The sequence below is a fragment of the Mustela erminea genome, chromosome 1 (genome assembly GCF_009829155.1).
Source record: "Mustela erminea isolate mMusErm1 chromosome 1, mMusErm1.Pri, whole genome shotgun sequence".
In the NCBI taxonomy this organism is placed as follows: domain Eukaryota; kingdom Metazoa; phylum Chordata; class Mammalia; order Carnivora; family Mustelidae; genus Mustela; species Mustela erminea.
Window position 1 is genome coordinate 73054875 of NC_045614.1, and position 12713 is coordinate 73067587.

General features: G+C 45.6%; 1 protein-coding gene across 4 annotated transcripts in view; it reads left to right on the forward strand.

The window, feature by feature from the left end:
- Positions 1–12713, forward strand: part of OSBPL10 (oxysterol binding protein like 10) — a 320106-nt gene that overhangs the window by 90477 nt on the left and 216916 nt on the right. The window contains exon 1 of one of the 4 annotated variants that reach the window (XM_032320963.1): positions 10181–10318. The exons of the other annotated variants lie outside the window; for them this stretch is intronic. Coding sequence (XP_032176854.1) covers positions 10263–10318 — 56 coding nt within the window. The 5' untranslated portion in view covers positions 10181–10262. Of the gene's footprint in view, positions 1–10180; positions 10319–12713 lie in introns of those variants that run through there. 4 annotated transcript variants of the gene reach the window in all.

The window sequence follows — 12713 nt, forward strand, 5'->3', positions numbered from 1 at the left end:
ATTTAAGACCCCCTTGAGGGTCTTGGTTTAAAGGGGATCCCAGGTGTGGCTTCTCCCAAACCTGGGAGAAATTGAGCCCAAGGCTCACTATTGCAGTAGCATGCTACTATCAACATCTGCCCTCAAGACAGCCAACCCAGCTGCCCACAACCCCGGTACCACATGGGTACATATGTGTGGGGCCTTCCTTAGAAGCCTTCTTGGTTTCCTGTGAGATTTCTTACATAGTGTCTAGAACTCAGTTATCATAGCAGGAAGACTCCTCAAAACCCCCATTGCCTATGATACCAGAAGTGAAAGGACTTTCTCAGCTTCACATTTAATGATAATCACCTGAACACCAAACAAAGTTTGAGTTCCAAGATTTTTTCCTTTGTGTTTTGAAAGCATTCCTTTGTCTTCTGACATCCAGTGTTGTTCTTGACACTCGGATGTCAGTCTGGTATTTTTCTTTCTTCATAGGTTTTCTGCTTTTTTCCTCTGGAAACTTTTAAATTTCTTCTTTTTCTTTGATTCGTAATTTTACTCTAATAGATCTAGATGTGGCTTTTTCTCATTCAGTCTTTATGGCATTCTGTGAATTCTTTTAATATGAAGTGTTAACTCTTTCTTTAACTGTTGCAAATTTTTGGTTCTTATTTCTTTAAATATTTCCCCTTCACCTTTTATTCTTTTTTCCTCCACGTGGAACTGCTGTAAGGTGGATGTTGACACTTCTGTGGTATCACAGTTTTCCACCTTTAAAATCCGGTCCTGTTGCCTTTAGCAAGAGTGCCCTGATGAATCTTCTAGCTCACCAATTCATTTTTCCACCTCTTTCTGCTTTCCTCCCATTCCTTCAAGTGCCCTTTTACAAAATTTCTTTTTCTTTTTTAAGATTTAAAAAATTTATTTGTCAGAGAGAGAGCGAGCACAAGGGGAGGGGCAGGCAGTAGGCAGAGGGGGGAGCAGCAGGCAGAGGGAGAAGCAGGCTACCCACTGAGCAAGGAGCCTGAAGCAGCACTTGATCCTAGGACTCTCTGGGATTATGTCCCAAGCCAAAGGCAAACGCTTAATGACTGAGCCACCCAGGTGTCTTATTTTTCCAAACTCAGTATTTTCCATTGGTGGTTCTGTTTCTTTCTACTCCCCATTTCTGGTTGCCTCCCATAGCTCACTGAAGCTGTTTAAATTATTTAAGTTTTAGGCCTGCTTCTTCCACTGTGAACTGTTCCATTCTTTCTCCCACCTCCTTTAATGGCACACATGCTTCTCGAATTTCTGCTTCTTTTTGCTACTGTCAGGTACCTTTTATTACTTGGTGATGGTTAGCTGCTGACTCGGTGGGGGAAGATGCCCTGAGGAGCGAAGGGCAGCCTGGATCTCTTCATCTCTGTCTTCTTTCTTCTTCATCCCAACGACTTGACCCGAGTCTTTCTTAATGCTGCCTGACTGTGGCTTTGGAGAGGTATTGAGGTGGGAAGGCAGGGGGTCAGGAGCTGGCTGGCTCCATTGTACTTGCTCTTGTTATGGAACCCCCAAAGCCAGGCACTGCCTAGATACCACAGCAGCTTCTGAGCTGGTGCTTCTACTTACCTGGGCAGTAATAGTGACACGTGTGGTCGAGTTGGAGGACTCTTCCTTGAAACTGTGCCCCCTTTATGGCCCTCGTGCTCCCTGGCCCCAGCCTGTCCCTGCATTTGGGAACCTGTGCACCTCTGCTCTGCACCCCAGTCTCTCAACATCCTTTCTGTTCTGTGGCATCTCTAGGATTGGGTTCTGAGGAGAGAGCCAGATGATGTGCTTGTTCTCCACCTGAACAAAGAAGAAAGAAAGGGGAAGAAAATAGATTTTTAAGGAAATAATACTATCCTTTGCAGAAAACACAAGTACTTCCCATTTGATTAGATCATTTGGAAAGTGGGGCCATTGCACGTAGAACCCGGAGCGTTTGATCCCCAAATGGGCATAGTCTTAAACAGTCTTTGGGAAGTAACTATTGTTTTTGTGTGAAGTTTGAAAATGATACAGTAACTCTTTATCCTCTACAGATGTGATGGTGATCTATTGTGTGGGACCCTAAAGGAAGTCTGTTCTGAAAACTTAATGATCCATGGTGAACGCTTCACTCACATATCTGTCATACAGTTCTTAAAGTTCGAGTGTCTTGAAATTAACATGGCCTTGTTCCTCATGGTCATAAGTAAGAAATGTAGATATATTAAGCACAATTTCTCATGCTGGATGTGTGTGGTATATATGTATGTATAATGGGGATATATCATTGATGTGAAATTATCCTCAGCAATTGAGTGATTTCTAAACACTCTTTAGGTTTATAATAGGTTGTTACCTTTTGTTTAATATGGTGATATGATTGGTCTTCATCCATGTTACTTTTTCTGGATTCTGCATTGTGTTTAACCCAAATAATCATAACAAGTACATAATTTGTTGCTTTTGCTCACAGAATCCTTTCAGATAACATAACTATAGGATTCTTGAGAGCAGAAACTGACCTGTTGACCAGTGTATCTTCAGCATTTGGCATATAGTAGGGTTGCTAAATGTTGGTGGGAGCAGTGAGCATTATAATCCCGTTTTAACAACCTGCTCACTGGCTGGCACAGGAAGAGGGGTCACATGGGTTGGTGTGTCAGTTAGGAATAGTGTTCAGCTGAGATTAACAGGTGGCATCAGCCGCTGGCTCTCAAGTTTGGCCTCAGTTGCAGTCACCCGGGGAGCTTGGACAATTACCGATGCCTGGCTTTCACTCCCAGAAATTCCGATTTAATTGGTCTATGTGCATGTGTAGGGGAGTGGACCTTGGAACTAGGGGTTTTAGTCTGCTTGGGCAGCTATAACAAGACTGGGTGGCTTAGACAACAGAAATTTATTTCTCGGTTATGGAGGCCAGAAGTCTGAGAGCAAGGTGCCAACAAGATGGGTTTCATTCTGAGGCCTCTTCTCTTGAGTGGTAGATGACTGCCATCTTGCTGTGTGCACAGGGAGAGAGCGAGCTTGTTCTCTGCAGTCTCTTCCTTGTAAGGACACTAATTCTACCAGACCAAATGGTCCCTCCCTCCCCCTGCCCATAACCTAATTCAAACCTCATTTCTTCTTTATAGGGCCTGTCTCCAAATACAGATGTGTTGGAGGTTAGGGCTTCTAGATATGAATTTGGGGAGGACAAAATTCAGTCTATAACGCCAGATGATTCTGATATGCAGCCTTTATTTTTATGTCACATAAAAAGTTTGGAGGTTAACTTTTTAGGGTTGGAGTTGCAGGGGCTGGGTGGGGGGTTCCACAGATTTCAAAGACCCAGGCTCCTTCTCACTTCCTGCTTCACCATCCACAGGCTGTGGCCATGGCCTTCAAAGTTGGAATGTGGAAATTCCAGCCGTGATATCCATCTTCTGAAAAGGCAGGGGAAGGAATCTAATACACCATTGTTCCTTGTTAGCTAGAAGTCAGTCACATGACCACCTCTAGCTGAGAGGAAGGTTGGGAAGTGTATTCGGGCATGGCCTACTGTGCCCAGCTAAAAACTGAAGTCCTCTTGATTCAAGAGAGAAGAGAAAATACATATTGGGTCGGGCAGTCAGCCGTCTCTGCTACATCTGGTTTCAGACCCTGCCAGAGTGGAGGTTGCAGACCCTAGTTTCAACTGAGTAATCTTTCCACTGCTCCCAGTAAAAGTGGAACACGGGTATTGGGAAACATCTGGTAAACTTGGGCTTGCTGCATCAACAAGGACCGATCTGCTTGACAGTAAGGTAGGGTCATGGCACTCCGTGAATCTTGAAGTAAACACATCAGCGTATGGTCACAAACAGCACATTTCAGTTCTTATCTCACTGACATTTTGTCAGCATTCCACACAGCGGGTCATAGCCTCCTTTCCCAGACGTTCTCTTTCTGGGGTTCTGGTTTCCTCCTAGCTCTCTGCCTCGGGTTCTGTCTCTTTTGCTGTTCACTATTAGATCCCCCCACATCTTGGTTTTAAGAATACTCCTCCCTGCCTCCCCTTCTCCTCTCGTCTCTTTCTGTGTGAATCTCATACACGCCTTTGGCCTCCGTGTCTCCTTATTTACAGGTGATTTCAACTTGATAGCCATAGCCCAGACCTCCTCTGGGCTCCAGCCCCATTCATCCAGCTGCTAACCGACGTCTCTTGAAAGTTGTAAAGGTCTCTCAGGTGCAGAATTCCCCAAACACAATTCCCTGTTCATCATGAAGTCTTGTCGATGGTGCCCCTGCTGTAAGCCTGCCTCTCCATGCTGGCCAAGCCTAGTGCCGGGAACACTGAAGTGTTTTATTTATTTATTTGACACAGAGAGAGAGAGATCCCAAGCAGGCAGAGAGGCAGACAGAGAGGGGGGAAGCAGGCTCCCCGCTGAGCAGGGAGCCCCATGTGGGGCTCGATCCCAGGACCCCGAGACCACGACCCGAGCCCAAGGCAGAGGCTCAACCCACTGAACCACCCAGGCGCCCCTGGAGTGTTTTCTTTTAAAGATTTTATTTATTTATTTGTCAGAGAGAGAGAGAGAGGGAGAGCGAGCAAGTGCATGTGCAAGCAGGGGGAGTATCAGGCAGAGGGAGAAGCAGGCGGCCTGCCCAGCAAGGAGCCAGGAGCAGGACTCGATCCCACAACCCTGGGATCGTGACCTGAGCTTCGCCAAAGCAGATGCTTAACGGACTGAGCCACCCAGGTGTCCCTGAAGTGTTTTATTTTAAATACTTTTATACAATTTACACACCATTAAATTCACCATCCAGTTTGAGAACATTTCTATCCCTGAAAAAAATTCCCTGTAGCTGGTTTGTGGTTTATCCCACTCCCGTTCTCAGCTGTTCATCTGCTTTTTCTCGTTGTAAATTTTCCTCCTCTGAACATTGTGTATAAACGAAACTATGTAACGTTTCATCTTTTGCACCTGGTTTCCTCTACTTAGCATAAGCCTTTTGAGGCTACCCCGTGGGGTAGCACATGTATCAGTATTTTTTTAATTGCTAAACAGTATTTCATTGTATGCATAGATCACATTTTGTTTATCCTTTCACCAGCGGATGGATATTTTGACCTTGGGAACTCCCTAACCAGGTCACATTCTCTTCTCTTCTCCAGGAGACACTCACCGCAGCTATAATTTTGCCATTTATTTTAGTGACTATTTTGTGTGTTGGAGCCATTCGTCCACCCCACCATGCATTCGAGTAGGGGCCTTGTCCATACCCCATCCCACCAGTGTAGCCTTAGCCCTTGGCACAGGGTGCCTAGCACATTGTAGGTACTCAGTGCAAAAGGATTGTTTTTAAAGAAATGAGTCAATTCTTGCAAATAGAACCTAGTTTTGGAACTAGGTTTTCTCCCCCCCCCCTTTTTTTTTTCAGAAATTTGGACTTATATAGACTCTTTTTTTTAACCCTGGGTAAAGCTATCCACATCTGGGGTGCCTGGGTGTCTCAGTTGGTTAAGCGTCTGCCTTGGGCTCAACTTATGATCTTGGGGTCCTAGGATGGAGTCCTCCATTGGGCTCCCTGCTCAGTGGGGAGGCTGCTTCACCCTTTCCCTCTGCTCCCCTCCCCCACCACTGTGCTCTCTTGCTATTTCAAGTAAATAAATACAACCTTAAAAAAAGTCCTCATCAGGGGCACCTGGGTGGCTCAGTGGGTTGAGGCCTCTGCTTTCGGCTCGGGTCATGATCCCACGGTCCTGGGATCGAGCTCCGCATCAGGCTCTCTGCTGGGCGGGGAGCCTGCTTCCTCCTCTCTCTCTGCCTGCCTCTCTGCATACTTGTGATCTCTGTCTGTCAAATGAATAAATAAAATCTTAAAAAAAAAAAAAAGTCCTCATCAAAGAACCTTCGTACCGCTGACCATGTTAAGAATCAGGTGCTAATCCTTGCCCAATAAGATTTCCATGGCATGTCAACCAAAGAACAAATCAAGGCTCTTGTTTTAAGTTCTGCCTTGTTGGCATTGTAGTCAATTAACTAAACTGCTGACACAATGTAATACGAACGTCAGCATTGGGTACGATTTACTGTTTGCGTTTGGAAATGCGACGTGTGCTTTGGAAGCTCTTGTTTTATAACCAGACAGATCTTTAGGCCCAGTGACGGTGGGATAGTCTGCAAAAGAGAGTCATTCGGCTTTCTGCTTTTGCAGGACTAGATGTCAAAGCTCAGAGTGGATAAAGGACTTTGTCACCAATGTGAGAACCAGTGGCTCTTGAAGTGTGGGCATTGCAGCAGCATCAGCCTCAGCCCTGGAAGATGTTAGAAATTCAAATTCTCGGGGCACCTTGTTGGCTTAGTCAGTTAAACATCTGCATCTGCCAGGTCATGATCCTGGGGTCCTGGGATTGAACCCCACGTTGGGCTCCCAGCTCAGTGGGGAGCCTGCTTCTCCCTCTCCCTTTGCCCCTCCCCCCTGCTTGTGCAGGCACTCTCTCTTGAGCTTTCTCTGTCACTCTTTCAAATAAATACATAAAATCTTTAAAAAAAAAAAAAATTCACATTCTCATGCTCCACCCCAGACTTCCGCAATCAGAAAGTCTGGGGAGGGCCCAGTGAGCTGCTTCTTAATAAGGTTCCAGGTGATTCTGATGCAGCTAAAGCTTGAAAACCGCCGGTCTAGGCCATAGTCAGGCCGCTTACCACCAAGTAAGACCTCTTTCTTTTGTGCTGCATCACCCTAGGAAGGATGCAAGATCCTTTGATCCAAGGACAGTGGAGTTTAGGGCTTGACTGAGTTGGGTATCTGGGGACAAAACTGAGATTCCTGGGAATCTGAATTGCTTCCCCAGGTAGGTCTCCGCTCTCTTCATCTCCGTGGGAGCCAGGCTGGGAACGCCTACCCTTCTTTACCCCAGGGCTTTAGCGAGTACCAGAATCTTTTTCACCGTGACTTGATGTGTGAGTTCAGCCTTCCAGTCCAAAGCAGGGACCTGAATCAAGACTCAGCCCATTGTAAGTATCCTCGGGTAAATTACCTGTGTCCTCAACGGCAAGAGTGCAAATGGGCGCTCTGTGCCTTACGATACCTCCTGATATTTTACAGTCTTCTTACTACAGTGTTAAGAGTCTTCCCTGAAGGCACTGGAAACTCAAGAGTTAATAGTTCGGAAGGTGAGAGGCACTGTTCTGAAAGCCTGTATTAATCCTTGTCAGACAGGTCTCCGTTCTTGCTTTTGGAATTAAATCACCCCGTCTCTAAAAGCAGATTGAATCTCATCATAGATCAAATCCAAGCACAGTGCATCAAATCTCGTATTCAAAGTTAACGTTGACTTATGCTGGTGCTTTATTAGGTGGTTCTCGAGGCCGCTGGGTGGCTCGCTCCTTAATCTTCAGGTGGGTTTTTCAGCCCGGGCCCCTATGAGCAGCTGAGCACCTGCCTAATGTTGCTTGATGATCCGATTACTCGGGAGCTTTCTGCCAGGTAGTTTTGGAACTTTTCCTTAAATCTTTCTCAAAAATACTTCCAAAGGGACAGAGCCAAGAAAACCCACTGCCTGGGTGGTTGTGATTTTGGAGCTGGGATTGGGCTCGTTCAGACGCAGACAAAATGAGGTCGTCGCACACTTAAATAATAAATCCTGCTTGGTTGTCTGGGCGTGTAGGTGCTCAGGCGTTTGCTGTGTGAGTGATGGTGGGGGAAGCTGAAAACCAGGCTCCTGAACAACACCCGTGAGGTTTTCTTCCATCTGTGAATTTGCGCTGGCTCCTCTCCTGCAGGGCGTTTTAGGGAAACTTTGAAATTTCGCATTCCTGATTTCCTGACCTCATCTGCAAAGATGCTGATTCTCTAGGTGTGGGTTGGATTCAGAAATCCACATTTTTAACAAGCTGCTTAACTGATTTGGTAAGCAGGGAGTGGCCAATCCAAACTGTAAGACACATTCTTTTTAGAAGGCAAGATACTGCAGTATTTTTTTTAAACCATACGTTATTAGTTGTCAGTTTTATTTATGGATTTTTTTTGTTTTTACTTTAGAGATTTTTTTTAAAAGATTTATTCATTTGAGAGCATAAGCAGGGGGGAGAGGCAGAGGGAGAAGGACAAGCAGACTCCACTGAGCAGAGCCCAATGTGGGGCTTAATCCCAGGACCCTGAGATCATGACCTGAGCCGGAGGCAGAGGCTTAACCATCTGAGCCACCCAGGTGCTCCTAGAGATTTTTTAAATTTAGAAATATGTGCCAATACTTTTATTATGGTTTTGCCTCTGTCATGCCCTCCCCACTCTAACCTATTCTCCTAGTTTTTCCTAATTTTCCTATTAACCTATTTTCTCCTAAATGAATATAAATCATAATATGCCAATTACATTTAAATGTTATATTACTAAAACTGATATTACTTATTTTTTAAAAACTGAAGTCTTTAATACACCATTTTCCTGTGAACTGTAAAGAGTGTGACCTATAACATTTCTACTACTTGATGGTTTTTTGGGCAGTGTTTTGGAAGATTTATCCATGCACATTTAAAAAGTCTTATCGGGTGCCTGGGTGGCTCAGTCAGTTAAGTGTCTGCCTTTGGCTTAGGTCATGATCCTGGGGTCCTGGGATCAAGCCCCAAATCAGGCTCCCTGTTCAGTTTTCTCTCTCTCTCTCTCAATCTCTCTAGCTCTCAAATAAATCTTGAAAAAAAAAAAAAAAGCCCTATTTTTTGCCAGTGTATATAATTACTTGAAAAATCTAAAATAAAACTGTTGTCTTGGATGTCTTTTTTCTGCATATCTGTTCAATCCTACAGAATTAATAGGTGATAGGATTCTACAATCTCCCAATCTGACTGTATTTTCTTTTTTTCTTGCATTTCTATCAGTTTGCTTTATGTATTTTTGATCCTCTGTTTTTGCTTCTTTGCAGTGAAAACTATTTTAATCCACAGGAGTATCTTAACGGTTTAGAGTTATGAACTATATCGCTAGATTGCCTGCGTTAAAATCTAGACCCATCATTTCCTGTTTGTAAGATCCTGAACAAGTTACTCTTTCTTCACTTGAATTTTTTCCCCCGTAGAAAGAGGTTATGATTGCATTTTTTCCCAGAACTGCTGGGAGTTATAAATGAATTAATATGAGTAATAATCCATGGCATGTAGAAAGTGCTCTGTGAAGATTAGCAGTTGTTTTTACTAATGGTTCAGCTTCTCTATCTTTAAGATTTCTGAAAACTAACATAATGGTTGTGCTATACACAGCCCATATCCTAAATTTTTCTGATCGATTGAAATTGGACCTGTATTGCATGCCCAAATGTTTGGGAATGACGAAGTCCTTCTGTGATTCTGTGATAGCGTCTACTTGTCCCCTGGTTGGTGATGAGCCTTAAGGCCCTCTCACAACTTAGCACCTTCTGGAGGATGTTGGAATCTCTGCCTTTTGGGGCATGGATGTGGCAGTGGTGGACTTCTCTGATCGTAAGTCAAATAGTAAGTAGTGGAGACTCTTGGAATGGTCATCAAGAGGACGTGACCACCAGTTGACCCCATGAGCTGGACCTGGACATCCAGAGGCCTCTCAGCTCCTCCCCTGTGCTAGGAATGTGGGTTCCTGCTCCCAGAAGCTGCTCCAAGGATGCAGACTTGAGATGGTGATGTGATAGTGAGAACACTTGCACAGTATCCATGACCTTTAAGGTTTGGAGGGTGGGCACATGGATTCGTTTTGCTGCTGCCCAAGGCAGGCCTCCTGTGTAAATTCTCTTTGCCTATTAAACTGCCACCTACCCACTGGGAGGGGCCTGTCCTTTTTTTTTTTTTTTTTTTTTTAGATTTTGTTTATTATTTGATAGAGATCACAAGTAGGCAGAGAGGCAGGCAGAGAGAGGGGGAAGCAGGCTCCCTGCTGAGCAGAGAGCCTGATGCAGGCCCCCCTCCCTCCCCTCCTTAAGCTACGGTTTCACATTACATCCGGGAATCTCTGAATGGGCTGGGAATTCACGGAGGGAACATGGCCATCCTATCGTTACAAGACTTAAGCAGATCTCAGACGTTCAAGTTCGGCTAGGATTGAGGAGGCCTTGGAGTTTGTAAGGTTTTGGCACTTCCTCTCCAGGTTATCATGAGAGAAGTTCTACAAGATTTCCCTTCTCTGTTCAAGTCAGAAACTCTAAGGATTATGAGCGTGAGCCCTTCCCCGTGAGAAGACCACCATGATCAGGTGTTACGGGCCTCCCTGGGATGCATGAATACCCTCTCACGTGTGACTGGCACTTCTGAGGAGGCAACTCCGTGTGGAGAAATTATATATGCTGCTCTCTGGAGATGAGAAGGGCTCACTGGAGGTGGTCAACAGGCGGTGTCAGGTTTGAAGACTTAAGGTGAATTTAGGAGAATACACCCACAGTTTGATATTTCCCCTCCTCCTTCATATACCGAGTTTGCTTTGCAGATTTTCATTTTAATTTTTCTGTAAACAGTAGATTGGAAGCTTTAGAAATGTGATTCTAGGTGTCAGAAATGATGATATTTTATTATATTTTTATTATGTATTTATTTTTTAAAAAGATTTTATTTATTTGACAGAAATCACAAGTAGGCACAGAGGCAGGCAGAGAGGCAGGAAGAGAGAGAGGAGGAAGCAGGCTCCCCGCTGAGCAGAGAGCCCGATGTGGGTGCCATCTACGACCCTGGATCATGACCTGAGCTGAAGGCGGAGGCTTTAACCCACTGAGCCACCCAGGCACACAGAAATGATGATATTTCAATTGATAGAAATTGGGTGGGTGGGTGGGGCAGCTGAAACCTGAGTAATCTGTGTGTGTAGGGCTGTAAGATCTTCTCCTTAAGCTCTGTGCCTACACCTGTCAAGTTCTCTTGCGGCTTGGGCCCATGGAGGAGAGGAGGATGCCCAAGGTGGAGAAATCCCGCCTCTGTGAGAGGGTCCTCTGTCTCTGCCATTTTGGTGTACCAGTGGGGTGTGCGCTGGGGTTCCCAAAGAGTCGGGCAGCAAATAATCCAACCTAGGAAAGCATCTTAAGTGGAAGACCAAGGTCAGTGTTGTCCTTAGTGGGGTAAGGCCGCTGCTCAGACGTCTCCAGCCTGCCGTGTCTGGTGAGTTCCAGCAGTGGGGGCAGGTGCTTCTCAAGACAGGGTGCCTGAGGAAGGTGAGACCCATCTCCGTGGGAAGGATTGCCTGACTATCTGTGGGCAGTGGGAGGTGGGTCCTCTTTCCTCATTCATGTGGGGCTGGGGGGGTGGGTCTGGCAGGCAGGGAGTCCCTGAGGTTCTGGCCCCAGCATCAGGCATGGAGATGAGGGACTGAGCCTCCGGGGAGACGAGAAGAGTCCTGACAGCCTATTGGAGATAACACAGGTATGAAAGGTGTCTACTCAGCTGCCGTCAAGAGGCGAGCACCTCTTCTTCCTAGGGCCTTTACTCTTGTCGTTTTACTTTTCACCTTTCAATTCAGATGGAGTGACTTAGCTTTTTGTCAGGACCAGCCTGTCTACTAAGTTTGTCTTCAAAGGAAGGTTTTTTACACTGCATTTTTTTCTCTTTATAATTCTCTTGTGGTTTGGTTGCACCTTCTGCCTGTCTGCATCTGTGAACTTCTTCTCAAAGCACCGCCCCCAAAACCTTTCCCGTGACATTTCTGCTCCGGCCTGGAGTTTGGCCTCATGGACGTTGCTGTGCTTTTAGGGTATGTTCTTCCCTGCTCCCAATATAAAAATGGATTTTTCAACTTTCAGATGCTAAACTTGGACCTTAATGAAACTGTCAGGCAGCTGGGTGAGATCAAGAAGCTACAGGTGTAGACAGATAACCTGGGGGATGCAAGAATTGGAAGGCAGTGCTAAGAAAGGGCTGCGGCTGCTCTCTGTGTGTGTGAAAGTCAGTGCATGTGCAGGGGAGTGTGAAAGTGTGTGCATGTCCGAGTAGGTAGAAGTGTGGTGTGAGTTCAAGAATGTTGACATGAGTGCAGAGGTATGAACGTGAGTATCTGTGTAAGTGTGTGCAGGTGTGTTTGTGGGAACATGTGAGTGTCCACATCTGTGAGTGTGTATATGAAGGGTGGAGTGGTGCACGTGTGTGGTGTTTCTAAAGCAGTGAGGCTTGCCTGAAGCATAAGCAGTACAGGGGCTGGTCCTCCGTCCTTCCAGGGAAGGCACCTGCTGCGTGCCGTAGCTCCTGGCTTTGGAACTGGCCAGTGGTGTCCCCAGGAAGCTGGGCTGCCAGCAGTGAAGACGCCTCTCCAAGCGGGTTTATGTTCTCCCCTGGTTTTCTCTCCCCACCATGTTCTTTGCTTTGTTAATGCAGCGAAAAATACAGGCTCGCTCTGTGTACAGTGAAGTTTACCTTCACATTGGGTTGCATGCTAAAGCCTGAAGACATTAATTAAAAAAAAGAAAATAAGACAAACTTAATTCTACTCTTTATCATTTCTCTAGGAGGAAAAACCTGTAAGAATGTTTCAGGATTTTATCTAGCAATTTCACTTGGGCTTAGAAAGTCTCATTTAGAAATATGGCTAACTTTTCCTATTTAGCAGGAAAGCTGTGACTTTCAGATACTGCTCCAGGCTCCGAACAGCAGTAACTGACAGAGCCATGACCCAGTGGGAAACCAAATTTAATTTCATTCCTCCCAGGGGATGTGACCAACCGGGATTGCCCTCCTTAATGCCGTATGGACAGCTCTCACCTTCCGTGACACAAGCTAACTTAAACCTTTCAGAGGCCGGCCTGAAGGGACACTTTGTTGAGTTGGCTATAG